This window comes from Phacochoerus africanus, chromosome 10 (genome assembly GCF_016906955.1).
Source record: "Phacochoerus africanus isolate WHEZ1 chromosome 10, ROS_Pafr_v1, whole genome shotgun sequence".
Classification (NCBI taxonomy): Eukaryota; Metazoa; Chordata; class Mammalia; order Artiodactyla; family Suidae; genus Phacochoerus; species Phacochoerus africanus.
The window spans coordinates 30,440,584-30,463,135 of NC_062553.1; the positions used below are offsets into that span (position 1 = coordinate 30,440,584).

General features: G+C 42.6%; 1 protein-coding gene across 1 annotated transcript in view; it reads left to right on the forward strand.

Annotated features, from left to right (window-relative positions):
* WDR19 (WD repeat domain 19) overlaps positions 1-22,552 on the forward strand; it is an 89,474-nt gene that overhangs the window by 24,856 nt on the left and 42,066 nt on the right. Inside the window, exons 13-20 of the mRNA XM_047799311.1 lie at positions 1,118-1,224; positions 2,618-2,740; positions 8,206-8,355; positions 13,924-14,071; positions 14,187-14,391; positions 17,640-17,799; positions 17,996-18,106; positions 20,427-20,536. Of these exons, the coding sequence (XP_047655267.1) occupies positions 1,118-1,224; positions 2,618-2,740; positions 8,206-8,355; positions 13,924-14,071; positions 14,187-14,391; positions 17,640-17,799; positions 17,996-18,106; positions 20,427-20,536 (1,114 nt within the window). The remainder of the gene's footprint in view (positions 1-1,117; positions 1,225-2,617; positions 2,741-8,205; positions 8,356-13,923; positions 14,072-14,186; positions 14,392-17,639; positions 17,800-17,995; positions 18,107-20,426; positions 20,537-22,552) is intronic.

Below are 22,552 nucleotides of genomic sequence, written 5' to 3' on the forward strand. Positions count from 1 at the left end.
GCTGTTTTTATTTGGGAAGCCCCGATCGCTTCCTTTAAGACCAAGTCTTTCACTCTTCTTTCTGTGGACATCTCTTTCTTAGTTTAAATAGTTTTGTGACTCCTATAAAAAAAAAAGTGCATAATTTTTGGAAAGGTTTTATTCTTTACCTTTGAAGTGAAGGCAGCAAGGTAGCATAGGCAGAGTGTGATCTTTAGAGTTGGGCCCTGGGTTTGAATTCTCTTCTGCCCCTTTTAACTAGGTGACTATAGACAAATTCTTTACCCCTCCGAGCCTTGGCTCACTCGTCTAGAAAATGAAGCTTCTTCTACTTGTAAGGAGTCATGGGAAAAATTAAATGAAATAAAATGTCTGGTGTCTGCCTTTGCACAATGTCCATCTTAGGCACTCCTCGGTTTGGCAGGTACTTAGCAAATCCTGATTCCTTCCACACCTTTTTTCTTTGACTAATGACCATTAGCATCTAAAGGGAGCCTTGTGTTTTCTTCCTCTCTTTCCTCCTTTCTATTCCCTTCCCCACCAGATATCCGCTATCCCTCAGGAAGAGAGACAACCTGAGAATTCTCCTTCGATAATCTGAGTATTCTACTAAGCTTATGGTCTCTGAGGTTTAATCTTTGGTTGTTTTGCATATGGTTTTACTTCATGTTACTTTGTTTTGGAGTTCCCGTCTTGGCACAGTGGAAGCGAATCCAACTAGGAACCATGAGGTTGCGGGTTCAATCCCTGGCCTCACTCAGTGGGCTGAGAATCTGGCATTGACATGAGCTGTGGTGTAGGTCACAGATGAGGCTCGGATCCCGAGTTGCTATGGCTGTAGCTCCTATTAGACCTCTAGCTCGGAAACCTCCATATGCTGCAGCTGTAGCCCTAAACAGACAAGAGACAAAAAAAAAAAAAAGGAAGAACCGTATTGCTTTGTTTCATGTGAACCACTATGGAATTCCTGGAGACAAATTTATATGGCCACTAAGATTTTCTTTAGAATGGCAAAGATAAAAATTTTAGGTACAGACTATTCTTGCAAAGGCGCACATTTAAAACGTACTTGCAACTCATTATATTAGATAATATTATTTATATATTAATGTGTTTGGTTTTGTTTTAATTCCTACAGCTGTTAAAAAATTAAAAGATATGGAATATCTGGGGACAGTAGCCAGCATTTGCCTTCATTCTGACTATGCAGCTGCACTTTTTGAAGGCAAAGTGCAGTTGCACTTGGTAAGTATAATGTTGATGTCCTGGAGGCTGCTCAGATAAGTCTTGACAGTGAACAGTTTTGTTATCAAGAACGTTGGTCAAGAAGCAACCAGGTACAGACTAGCTAGAAAGCCAGCAGAAGATAAAGGATTACCAAAACTCCTGATGCTTCTGCATGAGATGTTCAGTTCAATTCTCCAGCTCTGTTCTCAACCTGACTATGCCACGAGTATCAACTGTGCTACTCACAACATCGCCTGTGATTAAAAATGACCGTAAATGTTACCAAACCAAACTTGGGTCTACTCGGCTCTGCTCTCCTGCTCACAGTAAAGCCAATTTATGACAAACTGGGTTGTGGTGAAGGAAAGTGCAGCCTCCCAGGGTCTGTGATGAGCTGGCGCACAGTTCTCTGACGGGTTGATGGTGAGGTAACAGGGCGATGTCACAGGGGTTAACGTTATTAACGTTAGGTGCCAGTAGGTCTGGGGGCTATGTGCTTCTGATCAAGTAGTTAATTTCTTGCATTTGCTGAGGATATTAGCATCTGTAAAATATGCAGGAAATGTACATCCGATGCTGTTATCTAGGTCCTGCAGAGAAGAGCTAAATCAGAGGATACAAGGGAAGGGTCTGTTCCAGAAAGACCCCATAGGGTCCCACTTGGTTACATAAATTGCATCTAGAAGGAACTTGAAGTAAACTAAAAACTGATGGGAGGAGTTCCTGTCATGGCTCAATGGTTAATGAATCCGACTGGGAACCATGAGGTTGCGGGTTCCATCCCTGGCCTTGCTCAGTGGGTTAAGGATCCGGTGTTGCCATGAGCTGTGGTGTAGATTGCAGACAAGGCTCAGATCCCAAGTTGCTGTGGCTCTGGTGTAGGCCGGTGGCTACAGCTTCCGATTCGACCCCTAGCCTGGGAACCTCCATATGCTGCGGGAGCGGCCCACGAAATGGCAAAAAGAAAAAAAAAAAAAAACTGATGGGAACACCGTGTGTCTGGGTTCCTGGAATGCACTGAACCTCGGATTTGGGCACATCACCTGTGGGGACCTTGAAACCATGCCTGTTGAATTGTTCAAGAGATACTGGCACCTGGACAATGGGGCTTAACTGGGGCACCTTCCACATCTATTTCTTGGCTCTTTGCTTCTGGGAAGCCAAAGAGATGAGCTACTAGACAACTGCAGAGCCTGCTGTGAAGACTGTTCCCGTTAAAAGGAATGTCCAGGGCTCCCTGCTGCCAGGCTGGGTTCCTACCTGATCCCTTGCTTAAGTAAACCACTCTGTGGCAGTCTGGGGAGTCTGAATGGTTAGTTGAACCTAAAAAGACACTCCCCTGCCCCCTAGATACGTCAGACCAGGTTTATTCGGATAAATCTGTGAGCCACTGTTATTCTTTATGTTCTAGATAGAAAGTGAAATGTTGGATGCGCAAGAAGAACGTGAGACTCGACTCTTCCCGGCAGTGGATGATAAGTGCCGTATTTTATGTCATGCCTTAACTAGTGATTTCCTCATCTATGGCACAGATGTACGTACTGTCTTCTCTAAAATAGAGCATGGGGGAATTTCTCATTTTACTGAATAAGATGCACTTATTATATGCATGTGTATATACACATATATAATATAGATAGTATATGTATAACTGTAAACATGATATACTTATGGAGAGCACATAGGCGGCATCTTTGCCAATATCAAGTGCTTTTGTGATTATAAGCAATTTTTATGGCTTAGCGAAAAGGGCAGACTTTGGAGTCTGGAAAACCTGGACTCAAATAGCAGTTTTCCTACTTGCTAGCTGTGTTTGATGCCTCCCAGCCTCATATTCCTTACCTAGATGCTTTAAGGATTTAATGTGATGACAAACATAAGACACTTGGTTCAACTTTATTTTTTTTACATTCTTTTTCTCCCTGGAAAGCTTCTTTTTTTATTGAAGTATCGTTAATATACAAGGCTCTGATAATTTCCGCTGTACACGGAAGTGACCCAGTCATTTATATATACACATATCCATTCTCTCAGATTCTTTTCCCACACAGATCATCATAGAATACCTGGTAGAGTTCTCTGTGCTATATAGCAGGTCCCCGTTGGCCAGTCATTCCATATACCTCGGTGTGCGTATGCCAATCCCAAACCCCCAGTCCACCCCCACCTCCCAACCTGTCCCTTTTGGTAACCATAAGGTTTTCAAAGTCTATGAGTCTGGACACCTCATTCAACTTTAGATCGCCAATGATTACACTTCGTGGGCATTTAATAAATATTAAAATCTCACTTCAATCTTTTGGTCTTTTGAGCCAGCAACACTTCTAAATATTACATGAGCCACTTGTACATAAAACATAGTTGTAGTAATAGCATCTTATATTGGTAAAAAAGGTTTTCAAAGATTTTTCAAAGCATATTATACCTATTACTTTGTTTATCCTCTAGAAGAATTAAGCAAAGTTGGTTGAACAAACCATAAAACCTTGTTTTCCACATCAGAAAAACAATCATTCACTGTTTCAAAGATTCCATTTTCTCATATTGTTTTTTAAAAAGAGCATATTTTAAAACATGCTTACTGCTGTAAGAGAGACTTTTTTTTTTCCCCCTTTTTGGCTGCCTCACAGCATACATAGTTTTCAGGCCAAGGATTAGATCCAAGCTGCAGTTGCAACCTATGCCACAGCTATAGCAATACCAGATCCTTTAACCCACTGTGCCAGGCTGGGAATTGAAACTGTCCTGGCACTGCAGAAATGCCGCCAATCCCATTGCACCAGAGATGTTTTAAATTTAAGTTTGGCCTAAAATAATCAGTCTTTGTGCTAATATACACAAGGAGAGTAAGTCTTGTGTATCAGAGCAAGTGGCAAGTAATATGGTAAATAATGAGTACATATAGTACATTTGTATGACATGGAACTGTTTATAAAGCTTGGATCTCACTTATTCTATCTCATTAACTCTATAAAATAAGCAAGGGAGGAGTTCCCATTGTGGCTTAGCAGTTAGGGAACCTGACTAGCATCCATGAGGGCATGGGTTTGATCCCTGGCCTTCCTCAGTGGGTTTAGGATCCACTCTGCCATGAACTGTGGTGTAGGTCACAGGCAAGGCTTGGATCCTGAGTTGCTATGGCTGTGGTATAGGCCAGCAGCTACAGCTTCAGTTCAACTCCTAACCCGTGGAACCTCCACATGCTGCGGGTGCAGCCCTAAAAAAAAAAACAAAAAAAAAAGCAAGGGAGTTTTTGAGACAAGGACCCTGAAGAAGAGGTTAGTAAGTTTGTAGAGGTGGGCTTAGCAAGCAGGGTTTCCTGATGGAGTATCTACCTTTCCCACTATGCTACACAGCATCTTAAAGGAAGAACTCAAAGCGTAGTAGTTTGCCAATAACACAGCATTTATCTCAGTCTCATTCATTTTTTATTGAGATATAATTGACATATCACATATTAGTTTCAGGTGTACAGCATAATGATTCACTCTTTGTATATATTGTGAAATGGTAACCACAGTAAGTCTAGTTAACATCCACCACCATACATAGTTATAAAACCTGGAGTTCCCGGCATGGCTCAGTGGTTAATGAATCCGACTAGGAACCATGAAGTTGCAGGTTCAATCCCTGGCCTCGCTCAGTGGGTTGAGGATCCAGCGTTGCCGCGAGCTGTTGTGTAGGTCGCAGATGCGGCTCGGATCCCATGTTGCTGTGGCTACCAGTGTTCGCTGGGGGCTACAGCTCCGATTAGACATCTAGCCTGGAAACCTCCATATACTTCGGGTGCGGCCCTAAAAAAGACAAAAAAAAAAAAAAGACCAAATCTTGTTTTCAATGATGTCTCATCCTTGAGCAATTCTGAAAATATCTTTGTTGAAGCATAACTGGTATACAATACACTGCAGTATTTAAAGCCTTCAGTTTGTTAACTTTTGACATATGTATACACCTGTGAAACCCCATCAACCCGTCAACTCAGTCAAAGCAGTGAACATATTCATCACCCCCAAAAGTTTTCTCATGCCCCTTTATGAGTCCTCTTCCCATCCCTCCCCACTGAGGGCTTTCTGTCACTATAAGTGAGTTTGTATTTTTTAGAGTCATATATAAATGAAATCTACTATGTACTCCTTGTGTCTGGCTTCAGTATAGAGTTTTCTTTTTCTTTTTTTTTTTTTTTTTTTTGGTCTCTTTAGAGTCATACCCACGGCGTATCGAGCTTCCCAGGCTAGGGATCGAATCAGAGCTGTAGCCACTGCCTATGCCACAGCCACAGCAAAGCTACATCTATTACCTACACCACAGCTCATCTTTCTCTTTGTTCCTTGGTTTGTGATCTTCTTCCTCTGGCTGCTTTTGATATTTTGTCTTTATCACTAGTTTTGAGCAATTTGATTGCAATGTGTCTTGGTGTCATTTTCATATTGTGCTTGGGGTTGAGCTTCTTGAATCCAAGGGTTTTTAATTTTAATAGAATTTGGAACATTTTTAGCCATTATTTCTCCAAATATTTTTCCTCCCTCTGTTTGCATTCCAATTTCAGAAACTCCAATTACACATATATTAAACTACTTCAAGTTAGCCCACTTAAGTTGGTTGATACTCTTTAAATGTTTTCATTCTTTTTTCTTGATTTTATTTTGGATAATTTCTACTGCTGTATTTCAAGGTTACTAGCCTTTTTTTTTCTTTTCTTTTTTTTTGTCATGTTTAATCTCCCAGTAATTTCATCCATTGTGTTTTTCATTTCAGACATGGTACTTCACTTACAGAAGATATATTAGAGCCTGTTTCTTATATCTTCAATGTCTCCATTTACCTTTTTAAGCATATACAAGACAGTTATAATAAATGTTTCAGTTACCTTATCTGCTAATTCTAATATTTGGGCCAATTCTGAGTCAGTTTTGATTGATTAATTATTCTCTTCAGTAAGGGTTATGTTTTCCTGCTTCTTTGCATATGTAACTTTTCCTTTTGGGGTCCTGGATGTTTTTGTGGTTCTAAAAATACTCTTGATGGAGTTCCTGTTGTGGTGCAGCAGAAACAAATCCGACTAGGAATCATGAGGTTTCAGGTTCGATCCCTGGCCTCGCTAAGTGGGTTAAGGGTCTGGCGTTGCCGTGAACTGTGGTGTAGGTCACAGATGTGGTTTGGATCCTGCATGGCTGTGGCTGTGGTACAGCAGCTGTAGCTCCGATTCGACCTCTAATCTGGCAAACTCCTTATGTCGTGGGTGCGGCCCTAAAAAAGCAAAAATCAACAAATAAAAATACTCTTGAGCTTTGTTTTGGGGTGCAGTTAATTTACTTGAAACAGTTTGAGTTTTGTCAGGCTTAATCTACAGCTAATTATTTCTTTCTTTTGAGGTAAGACTCTGAGTACTCTATGTCCTGTGAGTTATGTTTTCCAATCTGCCTATTGGGAGCAGTCCCTGTCCCCTCTAATCCTTTGGGATGGTTCTCTCTCCTGGCTTTGGCTGTTTGCACATATGGATGCAGGGAAGACGAATGGCAGATCCTCTGAAGATCTCCAAGGTCCTCTCTCAGGGCAGCATTTTCTCTCCGGTACTGTACCCTCCAAAGTCTAGCTCCTCCTTGCTGCCTCTGCTGGATTGTCAGCGCTGCCTCTTCAACTCAGGGAGTCATGCTTCACCTGTATTTTCTCTTCCTTTGCCCTGGCTTGAAAACTCTCTAGGCAGTAACTGGAGCAGTTGTAGGACCTCACTTACTTGTTTCCTGTCTCTCAGAGATTATTGTCCTTTGATGTCTTCTCCCAGTATCTTGAAAATAGGTGTTTTTTGTTTTGTTTTTTTTTATGTACTTTTGTCTGTTATTTTTAGTCATTTGGGGTGGGAAATTTAAATCCTGTCTGTTATTCCATCTTGGCCTGAGTAGAAGCCCAACATCTTATGTGTTTTTATTTTAAGTAAACTTTTTGAGATCATTTTAGATTCACATGCAGTTGTAAGAAACAATACAGAGAGATCCTATAAACCCCTTTCCTAGTTTCCCTCAGTGGTTACATTACATTACATTATGTATCAACCAGGATATTGACATTAAGTCAAGATACAAAACAATTCTGTCACCACAGGGATCCTTCATGTTGCTGTGCTCCCTCCTGCCTGCCCTGTACCCTTAAGCCCTGGTAACAAATAATCTGACTTTTCCAGTCTACTCCAGTGAGCTATGTTTCTCTCCCTGCACCAGTACTACATAATCTTGATTGCTATAGCTATTAAAAAAAAAAAAAAAGTCTTGAAATTAAATAGACTCATTTTCCCGTTTTATTCTTTTTTTCCCAAAACTGATTTAGCTGTTGTAGTTCCTCTGCCATTCCATATAAATTTTAGAATAATCTTGTCTATATCTACAAAAACATCTTGTTGAGATTTTATTGGAATTATGTTCAACCTGTGTATCAGTTGGGAAGAATTAACATGTTACTATGACCAATCCATGAAAACATTACACCTCTCCATTTATTTAAATCTTCTTTGATTCTTTCATCAGTGTTTAGTTTTCAGCATACAAGTCCTATTTTGTTAAATTTACACCTAAGTATTTCATTTTTTCAGGGACTGTAAATGATACTATAAAAACGTGGTGCATTCATGTTCTTTGCTAATATATAGAATTGCAATTGATTGTATCCGATGGCTTTCGGTTTTGTTTTAAACTTAATTTTCTAATTTATTAACAACAAAAAATATTTAACATGATTTGAAAGTCGCTCTTAAACAGCAAGGTTATTTCCTGCAAGTGGAAAAATCTGAAAATCAATTAAGCTTTAATATCACTAAGAAGATTACATTCTAATTATTTCCTTGGGTCTGTGTGTTGCTCACAGAGTAAATGTTATTCTTAGACTTTTCCTTCATCAGAAATACATTTTTTTCTCTTCAGATGTGAAAGTATGTTTAACATGAATGCTGAAAGTCATTGTTATCTTGACAGCCTTTTTTTCTGTAACTGGATTTTTTTCTGTTTTTAGACTGGTGTCATTCAGTATTTCTACATTGAAGACTGGCAATTCGTGAATGATTATCGACACCCTGTCGGTGTGAAAAAGATTTTTCCTGACCCAAATGGGACCAGATTAGTCTTCATTGATGAAAAAAGTGAGGGATTTGTCTACTGTCCTGTAAGTCTAGAGAAATTTTCAAATGCTTGTTCTTTAAAACTGCAACCTATGACGTGTTTTTAAAACATGTTTCACATAGAAAACCATCTTCTCTTCAACAGTGCCCAGGGGTATAGTACTTTGCTGTCATTCTTGACTGTTTACATCAGGAAAACTTTTTCCATTGTTCTGAAATTTTTCGTAGTGTCAGCCCCAGAAGGATTTTTAGGGGGAAAAAACAGTCGTATTTTGCACCACTTTGGACCTATTTACTACACGGTATTGCAGCATATCTTCAGATACAAGTTTTCTCTCCAGAAACCTAAGAAGTTTCAGAGGGCAGGGACGGTGTCCTATCCTTTCTGCTCCGCGCAGGTGATTTTCCTCCTCCCTCAAAATCCTGAACACACAGCAAAGGGATTTATGTCTTAGATGATTAAAAACAGAAGGAGCCATTTTTAGAATCAGTTACTCTTTTATTTTTAAACATTCTTTTTTGAAAATGGATTAGAGAAAGGCAATGTGTTTTTACATTATTTATTGCACTTGGATTTTTCTTTCTCCTTTTTTTGTTTTTTTTTTTTGTTGTTGTTGTTGTTGTTTGGTTGGTTGGTTGGTTGGTTGCACCCGTAGCGTGCAGAAATTCCCGGGCCAGGAATCCTTAGCCTGCTGGGCCACCAAAGAACTCCGTTTTTCATTTCTTTTTGATAGCCACTTACTGATCTTACAGATTGAGTATGTTCTTGATCAGAGTTCCCATAGCCCGCACGTGCCCTTGGACCAGCCCTTAACACGTGGTCCCCAGGCGAGCTTCACCCCAGTGAAGACACAGCTCAGCCAGGACAGCCTCCTCTCAGGATACAGGCTCCCAGATAGTAAGGCCTCCTTCCTTCTGTTTCTCTTCCTCTCCTTCCTCTCCCTCCCTCTCTCTCTTCCTTCTTTCCTTCCTTCCTTCCTTCCTTTCTTTCTTTCTCTCTTTCTCTCTTTCTCTCTCTCTCTTTCTCTCTTTCTTTCTCTTCCTCTTTCTTTCTTTCTCTTTCCTTCATTTCTTTTCCTTTCCTTTCTTTTTCTTTCTTTGACAAATATAACAGGTCTCCCACAGGCGTGCCTGGATTATTTATGCAAAATTCCCAATATGCTAGTTCTTAACCCATTTCTCAGTCACAAAACCAAATGAGAAAAAATGACATCAATCTAAAGATAACCTTGGGTTCCTGCTACTTAATAAGGAACTCAATCTCATAGAGATTTCCTTCCTGTAAAGGCTATAAGGAAGCTGAGCTGCCTTGGCCTCTCTGCGTGGAATCTGCCGCTCAGACAGGGCGCCCAGAGGGTAGCAGGGCACACCGGGCACACCGTGCACACCAGGCGTCTGATAGGAGTGCAAGTCAGAAATGGGCTCTGGCGGTTCAGACAAGGGCCAGGGGTGAGACCTGCCCTGAGCAGGTTGATGCCTTTTTCTTTCTCCTTTTATGGGTCTCCTCCCTTGATAATTTCTGTCCAAGAGGGTGGCATGACCTCCCTCCCAAGGATGGGATGAGGTTTCAGTGCGCTGATTTTTCTAAGCATGTTATCTGACAGGGGGTAGCTGAGGGGTTAGTTAAACCTCTGCTCTCTTTACCTCTTGACCACAACTTAAAACCCTCACGTTCCAGAATTTTCTACGTGTTGCTGCTCATCTCCAATCCCTTTCCCAATTCTAACCTGCAACACAATTAAGCTGAGAAGGAAAACTCTAGTAAAACAAAATCCACACAAAAGAATGACTCCACGAGAGCACAGGCTTTCCCTGAGTCAACGTGGGGGCCAGTGTGCCCTTCTTGCAAAACTAGCATTTCATTGGTCAGTTAGAATTTTAGATTGTTGGGCAAGAATCCGAGGGGTGTGTGGTGCCCACAGGAGTAAGTCCTGCTTTTATTTATATATATTTTTTTTCTTTTTAGGGCCACACCCATGTCATATGGAGATTCCCAGGCTAGGGGTCTAATTGGAGCTGCAGCTGCCGGCCTACACCACAGCCACAGCAACACAGGATCCCAGGTGCATTTGTGACCTACACCACAGCTCACGGCCACGCCGGATCCTTAACCCACCAAGCGAGGCCAGGGATCAAACCTGCGTCCTCATGGATTCTAGTCAGCTTCATTTCCGCTGAGCCATGATGGGAACTGCAGTAAGTCCTGCTTTTAAATAACACCCAGTCCTTCCTATGAGGAAGGCCAGCCTGGCAGGGAAGGGAAAGGAGGGCTTGTGGTGCAGAGACTCCCCCACAGCCTCGGACCTAAGAGGAGGCTGTGCTAAGGTCCTTGGACTCTCAGCCAGGGTGCTGTGGGGTTTACTTGATTTTAATACTCACCCTGTCCTGGTGTGCTACTGTTGCAGCTTCCTTTTCCAGCCAGCTTCAAAGGATTTGAGAGGAACATTGTTCTGTGATGTACGCATACAAAAGTATATAATAATTCAAACCACAACTGTCCCTCTTTAAAATTCTCACAGTTTCCCTTCATGCACATGTTCATTCAACCTCTTTTTCCTCATTGTGTGGATAACAGGGAGATGACTCCGGCTGTCCATTAATTGGATTAAGAGAGATGACTATTTTTCGTACATGTGCCTTAATAAAACACATGTACGTTTGCAGCGTTCCCTTGTGGCTCTGTAGGTTAAGGATCCAGCATTGTCACTGCAATGGCTCAGGTTGCTTCTGGGGCACGGGTTTGATTCCTGGACCAGAAACATCCACATGCCGTGGGGTGAGGCAAAAAAAAAAAAAAAAAAACCAAAAAAACCCTTGTACCCCATTATGCTCACAAAGAATGACTTATGATATAAGGTAGGAAGTTCATAACCAGAGGCAGTAGTTTAGTGCATGGACAGGCAGATAAATCTGGATTTAAAATTAGTAATACTGGCAACCAATATTTCTGGGCTGAGTATATTTTACGTATGTCAGGGATCTCTTTTAATCCTTACAGCAGACCTCACATCTTGCCATTTTTATAGGTGGAGAAATTAGGGCATAGAAAAGATAAGTAACTTGTCTAAGGTCATGCAGCCGGCACGTGACATCAGTGGTGTGAGCCTGGGCCGGCTTCCTCCAGGGCTCTCACTTTGATTGGATTCCTAGTTTCCCCAGCTATAAAATGAACACAGTTCTAGTACCTACTTAGTAGGTGGTATAAAAATTAAATGAGCTCATGCCCATACAGCTTTCAGCACAGCACCTCCCACCCAATAAGCACCTAACAAATGGTTACCCCCGTTGAAAAAATTTCTGCCATCAGTCCTCTGGCACCGGCGTGTTCATCCTCCCGAACTGAGGGTCGTCTTGATAGCACTTAGACGCATAGACAGTGGAGCCAGACTGCCTGGGTTAAATCGTTACGCTTCAGCATATTAGCTCTTCAGATTTCTGTGTGCCTCATTATTCTTCATCTGCAAAAGGGGCATAATAGTATCTGTCATAGAGTAAGGGATTCAAATTAAATATATATTATATATATACTTACATACCTAAAGATAATTATGTATATTAAATAAATACAATTTATAGCATTTATAAAGTAAATTGGGTAAATACAAGTGCAATAAGTATAATTACAATATAAGTGCAATACGTGGTATGCAGCACTATCTAATAGAAATGTAATCTGAACCTTATATGTAACTTTAAATTTTCTACTAGACACATTTTTAAAATCAAGATTATTATTTTTTTTGTCTTTTTGTCTTTTGTTGTTGTAGTTGTTGTTGTTGTTGCTATTTCTTGGGCTGCTCCCGCGGCATATGGAGGTTCCCAGGCTAGGGGTCGAATCGGAGCTGTAGCCGCCGGCCTACGCCAGAGCCACAGCAATGCTGGATCCCAACCGCATCTGCGACCTACACCACAGCTCAGGGCAACGCCGGATCCTTAACCCACTGAGCAAGGGCAGGGACCGAACCCGCAACCTCATGGTTCCTAGTCGGATTCGTTAACGACGGGAACTCCAAGATTATTTTTTATTTTTATTTTTTGGCCATGCCCTGCAGCATGGGAAAGTTCCTGGACCAGGGCTCGAACCCATGCCACAGCAGTACCCTAAGCTACTGCAATGACAATGCCAGATCCTTAACTTGCTACAATGCAAGGAAACTCCCAACTAACCACACTTTCTACAAGAAGATGAAAGAGGCGAAATTAATTCTAATAATATTTTTAATTTACCCCAACATTATAATTTCAGGATATAATCAACATAAAAATTATGACTGCGAGATTTTTGTCTTTTTGCCTTTTCTAGGGCCACTCCCTCAGCATATGGAGGTTCCCAGGCTAGGGGTCTATCGGAGCCGTCCCTGCTGGCCTACGCCAGAGCCACAGCAACGCAGGATCCAAGCCACATCGGCAACCTACACCACAGCTCATGGCAACGCCAGATCCTTAACCCACGGAGCAAGGCCAGGGATCGAACTTGAAACCTCATGGTTCCTAGTCAGATTCATTAACCACTGAGCCACGATGGGAACTCCCCTGCAAGATGTTTTTTACTCCTTTTTCATACTTGAGATCTGGGAGGTAGTTTACACTCACCCACATCTCTGTTTGGATGAGACACATTTCAGGCTCAATAGCCACATATTATTAAGTAATGGATTTTTTTGGGGGGGGATATTTTTAGGGTGACACCTGCAGCCTATGGCAGTTCCCAGACTAAAGGTCAAATCAGAGCTGTAGCTGCCGGCCTACACCATAGCCACAGCAACGCCAGATCCAAGCCACGTCTGCAGCCTGCATGGTAGCTCACGGCAATGCCAGATCCTTAACCCACTGAGCAAGGCCAGGGATCGAACCTGCTTCCTCATGGATGCTAGTCAGATTTGTTTCTGCTGAGCCACGACAGGAACTCCTAGTAATGGATGTTAAATAATGGTACTACTGTATTGAAAAGCACAGTTCTATAATTGTAATTATTTGTAGGAATTTTACATTTCATTCTCATTTTGAGAGGAAGATAGATGAGGGAGGAGGCAGGTATTTCTTGGCTCCACATTCAGGGCATAAATAAGCCTATCTGCCTGAGTTCACAGGAATATGTGGGATAATTTTTTTTTAGTAGCTTATGTTACTGTAACAGTACCTCAGTTTATGTTTATTGGAATGCATTGTAGAGAAGTCTTTGAAATGAAACATACACAGTGGAATTTATTTAAATTTCAAATCGTGTATGAATCACTCAGTTTCTTCTCTAGTTGGAGCATTTCTGTACCCAGACAGGATGGTTGCAACTTTTCTAACCACAAGTGTGTTTATAGTAAAATTTCTGTCATCCTGAGCCACTACAACTTTGTTTCTTAACCTGAAATTTTGTATCCATTTTTTTCCTGCAGAGTCACCACACTTTAGCTAACACCCTTGGTTTTCCATATAACTGTATATTTTTTTTCAAGCCAGACCTAGTATAGGAATGGCAAAAGCAACCTTCCCTCCTTTCTCTTGGGGTGTTGCTGAGTTGAAAGTTGGTCAGCTTGGCCAGCTCCTTCCTACCAAGGCAAACAATGATGGTTTACGTATAGACTCGGGGCAAATCTGTAAAATGCTTATTTTTGTAGGTTAAGGATGCTACCTATGAGATTCCAGATTTTCCACCAACCATTAAAGGTGTTCTTTGGGAAAACTGGCCAATGGATAAAGGTGTGTTTATTGCCTATGATGACGATAAGGTGTACACTTATGTCTTTCACAAGGACACTATACAAGGTACTTAATCACTTTTTTGTACGTTTGTTGAGAAATGACATGAAAACATTCTTTTCGGATAAATGTGTGTTGAGCTACTAGCTTTCAGCTGTAAGACGTCTGCTTTGTCATATAGGATCCAAGGTCATGTTGGCTGGCGGCACCAAAGTTCCCTTCTCTCACAAACCTTTGCTGTTATATAATGGAGAGTTGACCTGCCAGACCCAGAGTGGAAAAATCAACAACATCTACCTTAGCACCCACAGCTTCCTCAAAAGTTTAAAAGACGTGGGGCCTAATGAACGGAGGCAGATGCTGACACAGACTTTAATGCTAAAAAGGTAGGGAGTTTGGGGAGGGGGGTCTTGTTGTTTTTAAAATTTTTTAATTGAGTGAAAGATGCTTTAAATTCTGTAGTGCTTTACAGTTTTCAAGAGGTTCACAAACATGATTTCATCTAATCCCGATAATGACCCTTTTTTTCCTCCTTCCTCTATTTGCCCTCCCCCCTGGTAACCATCAGTTCATTCCTGGGGAGCCTGCTTCTTTTTGTTTTATTCACCAGTTTGTTGCATTTTTTTTAGAGTCCACATAATATCATATAGTATTTGTCTTTTTCTGACTTATTTCACTTAGCATAATACCCTCCCAAGTCCACTCCTGTTGCTTCAAATGGCAAAAAAAAAAAAAAAAAATTCTCATGGGGCTTCTCATTTGCTTTGATGATTTTTTAAAGGTCAAATCCTATTAGAATAGATGGAAGTAATAGTACTTACCTCATTTACTTCGTAGGATTCTTGTGAGGCTCAGATAAGATGATGAATATGAGAATGTATGTAAATTCTGAAGGAAGTCCTTTTGTGTCATAGATGCTTTATTCCAAGAAAAGTCCTTCAGAACAAAGAGGTTTCTCATCACCCAAATAGCACAGTTATTGTGAAACTCGAATACACCCAATTATTTCAAAACTGTCTTAATTTCATCCTAAGAAATTTCGATTTTGCTTTACTTGAGCCTTCCTTTTCCTGCTTTTTCCTCTTACCTCTGAGGGCCGCTGTGAATTCCTTTGTGGTTCTAATTCTTCTGACCATCCTCTCTTAAATGTTGCTCTTCTTCACGGTACCTTGAACCCCTTTCTTCTCACTCTAGTTATTCTTCCTGAGTGAATCTCCCTAAAGAGGGCCTCAACGCCATCTATACGAGGCTGAGCCCAAAATGTGTGTCCTTGACTTAAACCTGTATTTCCCACTGCCTCCCAGTCACATGCAGTTGCGAGTCCATGAGTTCCTCAAACTTGCCCTGATTAAAACAACTCATCAGAGTTCCCGTTGTGGCTGAGCAGTAATGAACCCAACTAGTATCCAAGAGGATGCCAGTTCAATTCCTGGCCCCACTCAGTGGGTCAAGGAGCCGGCGTTGCCCTGAGCTGTGGTGTAGGTCCCAGACGTGGCTCAGATCCAGCGTTGCTGTGGCTGTCTGTGGTGTAGGCCGGCAGCTACAGCTCCAATTCGACCCCTAGCCTGGGAACCTTCATTTGCCGCAGGAGTGGCCCTAGAAAAGGCAAAAAGACACACACACACACACACACACACACACACAAAAAAAAAAAATCTGCCCCAGCCTCCTCTTCTCCCCTCCCTTAATCACATGGTGCACATGCCCGAACATGCACACCTATACCTACACCCACACACACCTACCCCGACACATACATACACTACACCTACACACACACCGGCATCCACACACATACATACACGCACCTGCACATACACATACTCTGCACCTACACACACAGCTGCACACTCACACCCCAGATCCTTTTCCCCTCTGACACTCCCCCTCCTTGACTCCGGCCCTCGCGTGGAGCCACGTATGACAGAACCCCTTCCTGACTGCTCTCCGCTGGGAGACCCATGACAAGCTAACCTATTCTCCACACACTTTCAAAAATGTGAGTCTGATCCACTTATTTCCCTGCCAAAGATCTTTCAGTGACTTCCCATTGCCTTTAGGAAGAAACCCCTACTTCTTTGGGGACCCGCATGGCACACCGCTCACTTGATTTAATAGCAGCCTCGGCCGTCCCCTCCACTCCTCTCTGTTCACCAGCTGCTGGAACTCAGTATGTTTCATGATCTCCTACCTTGGCACGTGCCGTGTTCTGGTCCTGGACCGCCCCTCCCTGTCTCTGTTCGTGGTGGTAATGCCTCACCCTCTGCCAGCAGCAGAGCCCTCTCCTGCTGCAGGAAGGCTTCCCCGAGCCCGGCCACTGGCACTGTGGGTTGGGGCCTTTCTGAGGTGTTGCCTCGGAGCCCGGATCCAGCCTGCAGGGTGGTTTAGAGCCTCTTACCCCTTACCACTCGTGACTCAGGCTGGTCTTTTGAGGCCTCACTTTGATCACCTATAAAGGAGAAATAATAATAACTAGTGGATAGGGTTGTTAGGGTGATCCAATGAGAGAATGTGTGCAAAGCGCTTAGCACAAGGGTTCACATGTTGTAGGCCCTCTGTTACCTCTGCCATACCCTGTCGTAGTCATTTGTTCACTTACCTGTCTCTTCCACCTTCCCCAAGTACAACCATCTGAAGGACAGTGACTGCTTTTGACTTTACATCTTGGGTCCAGGCCCAGTTCCTGGCACCAGATGATGCTCAGTGAGTGTGTTGGATGGAAATTTGCATCGGTGAACAGACAGGGAAGGGTAGTGTAGTCATTAATGTAGGGGTTCCATTTATGGTTATGTTTTATTTTATTTCATTTTATTATTTGCTTTTTAGGGCCATACCCGCGGCATATGGAGGTTCCCAGGGTAGAGGTTGAATCAGAGCTATAGCTGCCAGCCACAGCCACAGCAGTGCAGGATCCGAGCTGCGTCTGTGACCCACACCACAGCCCATGGCAACGCTGGATCCTTAACCCACTGAGCGAGGCCAGGGATCAAACCCGCAACCTCATGGTTCCTAGTCAGATTCTTTTCCACTGTGCCACAAGGGGAACTCCTGTGGTTACATTTTAAACCAGAGGTCAGCAAGCTTTTCCTGTTATGGTCCAAAGGGTGTTTCAGGCTTTAAAGTCAATCACAGCTACTCAGGTCAGCTGTTGTAGTGCAAGACCAGCCGTGAAGAGGGGACGGGTGAGTGGCTGTGTTCCACTCAGGCTTTACTTCCAGAAACAAGCAGCTGACTAGATTTGGCCCACGGGCTATAATTGGTTGACCTTCGTTTCAAATTTCCAAATCTGTGGAATAGAGTACTAATTTTATGACACTTATATGAGAACAGGAATAATTTTCTTCTTTGTGTGACGTAAACCAACAAATAAATGAGTAAATAGAATTGGTTGCTGATGAGGTAAGGTGGTTACACAGAGTGGATTTCAGTAGTTACAAGAAATTCAAGAAAAAAACATCTGCACAAAAAAGAAAGCTTAGGTAGTTTTTCATAACCTGGAAGTGACAATTAAAAATTAAGGAATTTTTTGCAAAATTTATCTAGAGCACAACATTACAATTGTACATAATCTGAAAATTGCCTAAGAGGGGGCAAAATAGAGCTCCCTGACTAAGCTTATATACTCATATGCTAGGTTTCCTGATGCTTGGGAAGTCTGCAAGATTCTGAATGATCATGCCGCCTGGAATGAGTTGGCCCGAGCTTGTCTATACCACATGGAAGTAGAGTTTGCCATCCGCGTGTATCGGACAATCGGAAACGTTGGCATGGTCATGTCCTTGGAACAGATAAAGGTAAACAGCATCGTATGGGAATTATCAGATGAGCATTCAAATGGTATTTAGCCAGATATTTAAAATCTCTGCAGTTCATCTGACGTACCTCCTAGACGGGTTCCCTAATGGACCACTGCCCCTGCCTCCTAAGCCCAGTGCTTAAATAAAACCAAACCCTGGTATGTCTTCTCATTAAGACTGCTCTTGTTTGCAGGGAATAGAGGACTGTAATCTCTTGGCAGGACACCTTGCCATGTTTACTAGTGATTTCAACCTGGCTCAGGACCTGTACTTGGCATCCAGCTGCCCCGTGGCCGCCCTGGAGGTATGGCAGCAAATGCGGGGAGGGACGTGCGAAGAGGTCTCTCCGTTTCTGGAGTTCACATCTCTCTGCGCCAAACACCACATACCTCCCTCCTTTTCGAATTCAGACTTCCGCTTTAAGAACCCCTGCGCATTCATTCACTGGCGACATTTCTTCCCTCTCCACGTCCTGTGGAGCCTGAAGAGCCCTGGTTATGGCAACGTTACCAAATAACTTAAAGTCTGAATGTGTCCAAAGGGAACAGATTCCATAACTGACAGAAACACACACAAGTAAGAACAGCCACCATTTACAGGGTGCCCGCACATGCCAGGCGTTTTTCTAAGGGTGGACGTGTTTTAATTCATTGACCTCTCCCTGCAGTCCTGTGAGATAACACTGTCACTTTCTCTGTTTTCCAAAGGGGAAAACTGAGGTGCATTTGTGTTTTATTTATTGCGTAAAATTGTCTTGTGCATGAAGAGAGGCCTGTGTATCACCACCAGTTTCCTCGGGGTGAGGGATGCAGGAGAAGGACCCGACCGAGGGGAGGACCTCGCACAGGCAGGGAAGAGGAGCACCGAGGCAGGGCGCAGGGGTGGGGTGCGGTAGCAGATCAGAACGTGGACTTCAGCATTGGGCATGTCTGGGTTCAAATCCCAAATCCCAGCTCGGTGTAGCCTCGGATGAGTTAGTCCATCTTTCTGTGCTCTGGATCCCATTTAAAGGAGGGATGACAAGGAATTCCTGTTGTGGCTCAGCGGAAACGAATCTGACTGGCATCCATAAGGGATGTCGTTTCGATCCCTGGCCTCCCTCAGTGGGTTAGGGATCCGGCATTGCTGTGAGCTATGGTGTGGGTCGCGGACAGGGCTCGGATCTGGCGTTACTGTGGCTCTGGCGTCCAGCTCCCGTTGGACCCCTAGCCTGGGAACCTCCACATGCAGCGGGTGTGGCCTTAAAAGATTAGAAAGTAAATAAATAAATAAAGGAGGGGTAACAGTATCTAACCCACCAGGTTGTTGTGAGGATTTCAGAATGAGATGCGCTCTCTTGGATCAGCTCCTGATGGCCTGTGAAGACCCAGCGATGGTGGCCGTGGTCAACTCACTTTGTTCCACCTCGGGCAGCATTTCCACAGCCTCCTAGAGGAGAGCGTGTGTGCTCTTCACCTCACGTTTCTCTTTTTCAAATTGTTCTATAGCAGATTTTCATTTTTAAATTTTAAGGGAACTAAATACATTTTAAGAAGAAAGTCGAGATGATGTTCCAGTAGTATTTGAGGGGGCGCCCTGGAATTTTCAGAGCTGGCCAGGTGCACACAGGAGGAACATGGCTGCCCTGGGGCAGGGAGACGTGAGGGGAATCAGGTCCCCTTAGCCCTTCTGCACTGGCTGTGGACACTCGCCACATGCTGCTGGATTTGTAAGGGACTTGAGGGGACAGCTTCACAGCGGGAGAGGTGATTGGACCCTGTCATTCTTTGAACCTCACTTTGAAGGCCGACAAGTTAGGTGGGTAAAGAGGTCAGAGGCAAAGCCCGACTGGCAGCCCTGCCACACACACAAACAAGGTGACCTCGTGTACAGAACGAGGCTCTCTTTACCTCAGTGTCTGGATCTCTAAAATGGACACAAGAACAGCTCATTACAAAAGGCCTGGTTGTGAAAAGCCAGTAGGCTCATGTCCTAGAACAGACCCTGGCAGAAACTAGCACTGGTAAAACGTTAACCAGTATTCATTCCTCGCAAAGGGTGACTCAATCCGGGAGTGAAGCCCCAAAGACTAATGGTTTACTCTTTAATGGTGAGTTAGTCTGTGGAATTGTGCACCAGACACAGATAAAAGACCTCAGGAGCCAAGGAGAAAGACACATTCACATTTTATTTATTTTTCCCTTATTTGTCTCACGATATAGGTTCAGGTTTTTTCAGAAAATTCTATCAACTCCTAAAGACTTTCCCACCTTTTTTTAATGCTCTCCCCACTAGGAGGAAATAATAATTTTAATTTAGTTGATGGAATTAATTCAATTTAATTTTTTCCCATGGAGGAAAATTACTGAAGAGAATAAGATTTTGTTTAGGATTGAGTTGGGGAGGGCCATGAACCTCTGGAAGAGTCAAGATGTTTTTCTCCCCAAGACCCAATTTTCACCCCTTCGGGACTCTGTCACCTACATTGGGAATGTATGCCATAGTAAGTGACTGTCTTTGGAAAGATCAAGTTTAATTTTTTAAACGAAAAGTGTCTGTAATCACTTTTATTAAAACCAGCACTATAGAGTGACTGTGCAAAAATAATTTGCTATTTGAAATTAATGTCTTTCTCTTCCTAATAGATGAGAAGGGATTTACAGCACTGGGACAGTGCTCTACAGCTGGCAAAGCGTTTAGCCCCAGACCAGATACCATTTATATCAAAAGAATATGCTATTCAGCTTGAATTCGCGTAAGTCCTTGTCTTTATATGTTTCAGTCCATATCTAATTACTGAATATCTTTAATTCTAAACTGCTGTTCATTATAAGGCCATTGATTTAATAATTGCTTCTTAGGTAGAAAAAGCCATATTAATTGTACATCCAAAAAAAGCTTTTTGTTCTAACTAATGACATTTGCAGCATCAAAATCTAAGATTGGATCTAAGCCGTTTCTATATTTAAAGCCTAAATATTGTTTTGAATCACATTTAGCCAGTGGCAGTTACACATAGCATCAGGGTAACTCCGCTTTTCTTAACCTACGGTCATGATCTTGACCTCTTTGAACACTTTGAGGATTTGCAATGTGACTTCGAGGCACAGTGAAAAATACCAGGCTTTGTTCCTCTTTGTTTAATTTTACACTCTTTTTAAATTGAATTGCACTGGAGTCCCTGTTGTGGCGCAGTGGAAAGGAATCCGACTAGTATCCATGAGGATTCGGGTTGATTCCTGGCCTCACTCAGTGGGTTAAGGATCCAGCCCTGTCATGAGCTGTGGTGTAGGTTGCAGACGTGCCTCAGATCCTTTGTTGCTGTGGCTGTGGTGTAGGCTGGCAGCTGTAGCTCTGATTTGACCTCTAGCCTGGGAACCTCCATATGCCATGGTTGTGGCCCTAAATAAATAAATAAATAAAATGAGTTGCATATGGATAAAAATTCAGGTAAATGTTGAAAATTAGGCCAGAAGCTTTTCACAGGAACATATGCAGTGCTTGAGTAATAACCCTTCATGATGCACGATGAACAGGCTTCTCCAGTCTTTCCTATGGAAACGCTGTAATCTATTCTGAGATTTTTAGAATTTTCTAGTGCTCTTAATTGCTAGACAGTCCTAACTGTCAGTAGTCTTAATTGACAGACTATACATTTTTATTTTAATGCTGCATGGAGGTGTAATTTTAGAAGCATTCACGATCCAATTTTAAGCTCACATTCAGCCAAGCTTAATGCTACTAATGAAATACCAGTTTCTTTTGACTTTAAAGGATATATTCCAATTTCAAAAATAGTAAAATGTGGGAAAATATTATTCTTTGAACAAAGGAAATATGGTTCTAACATTTGATTTTTTAAAAAACATAATTCCACTTTATTTTCATATAGACTTTAGATTCATTGAGAATATTGACACACAGATGATAGTTGTAGAAATTATTCCATCAAAAAGTACTCTTGCATTTCAAACAGGATATCTTATTTAAAATTTTCCATTTTGCAGATAAAAACTTTTTGGAGATTTTATTTCTTTTTCGTCAACAATTTAAATTTGTTACATTTCTGCCCCTTATAAAGTAAATCCATGTGTTAAAAAGGACAAATTGGAGAGTTCCCGTCGTGGCTCAGCAGTTAACGAACCCAACTAGTATCCATGAGAATGTGGGTTCAATCCCTGGCCTTGCTCAGTGGGATAAGGATCTGGTGTTGCCATGAGCTATGATGTAGGCCACAGATGTGGGTCAGATCCAGTGTTGCTGTGGCTGTGGTGTAGACCGGCAGCTGCAGCTCTGGTTTGACCCCCAGCCTGGGAACGTCCATATGCTGTGGGTGTGGCCCTAAAAAGACAAAAGACAAATGAAAAAAAAGAACAAATTGGAATCTTCGTGCAGAATAATACACGGGACAAGGCCTCAGTACCCTGGCCCTCTGTCTCTGTCCTGAGAGTGATGGGGTCTTGAAGTGAAGAGAAAAGGTTCACCGCACTGGGAGATGACCCCCATATGCCGTCAGAGCAAAACCCTCAAGTAAGCCCTGGGCCCATCCAGAAAGCTTCCATTGTCTCGTCATTCAGAGGAATCAAAGCTTCTGTAGCAAATTCTCAAAAACTGTCTCATTGCAGCCAGAAGGGCTGAGCCACTTGAAAGCCTGTGATGTTTTTGATATTTTTTAAGCCTTTCTGCTCAACACTTGACCATGAAGCCACCCATTCCCAAAACATTCACTGCTATTTCTGGACCCTAATCTAAATATACACCTAGCCTCCCC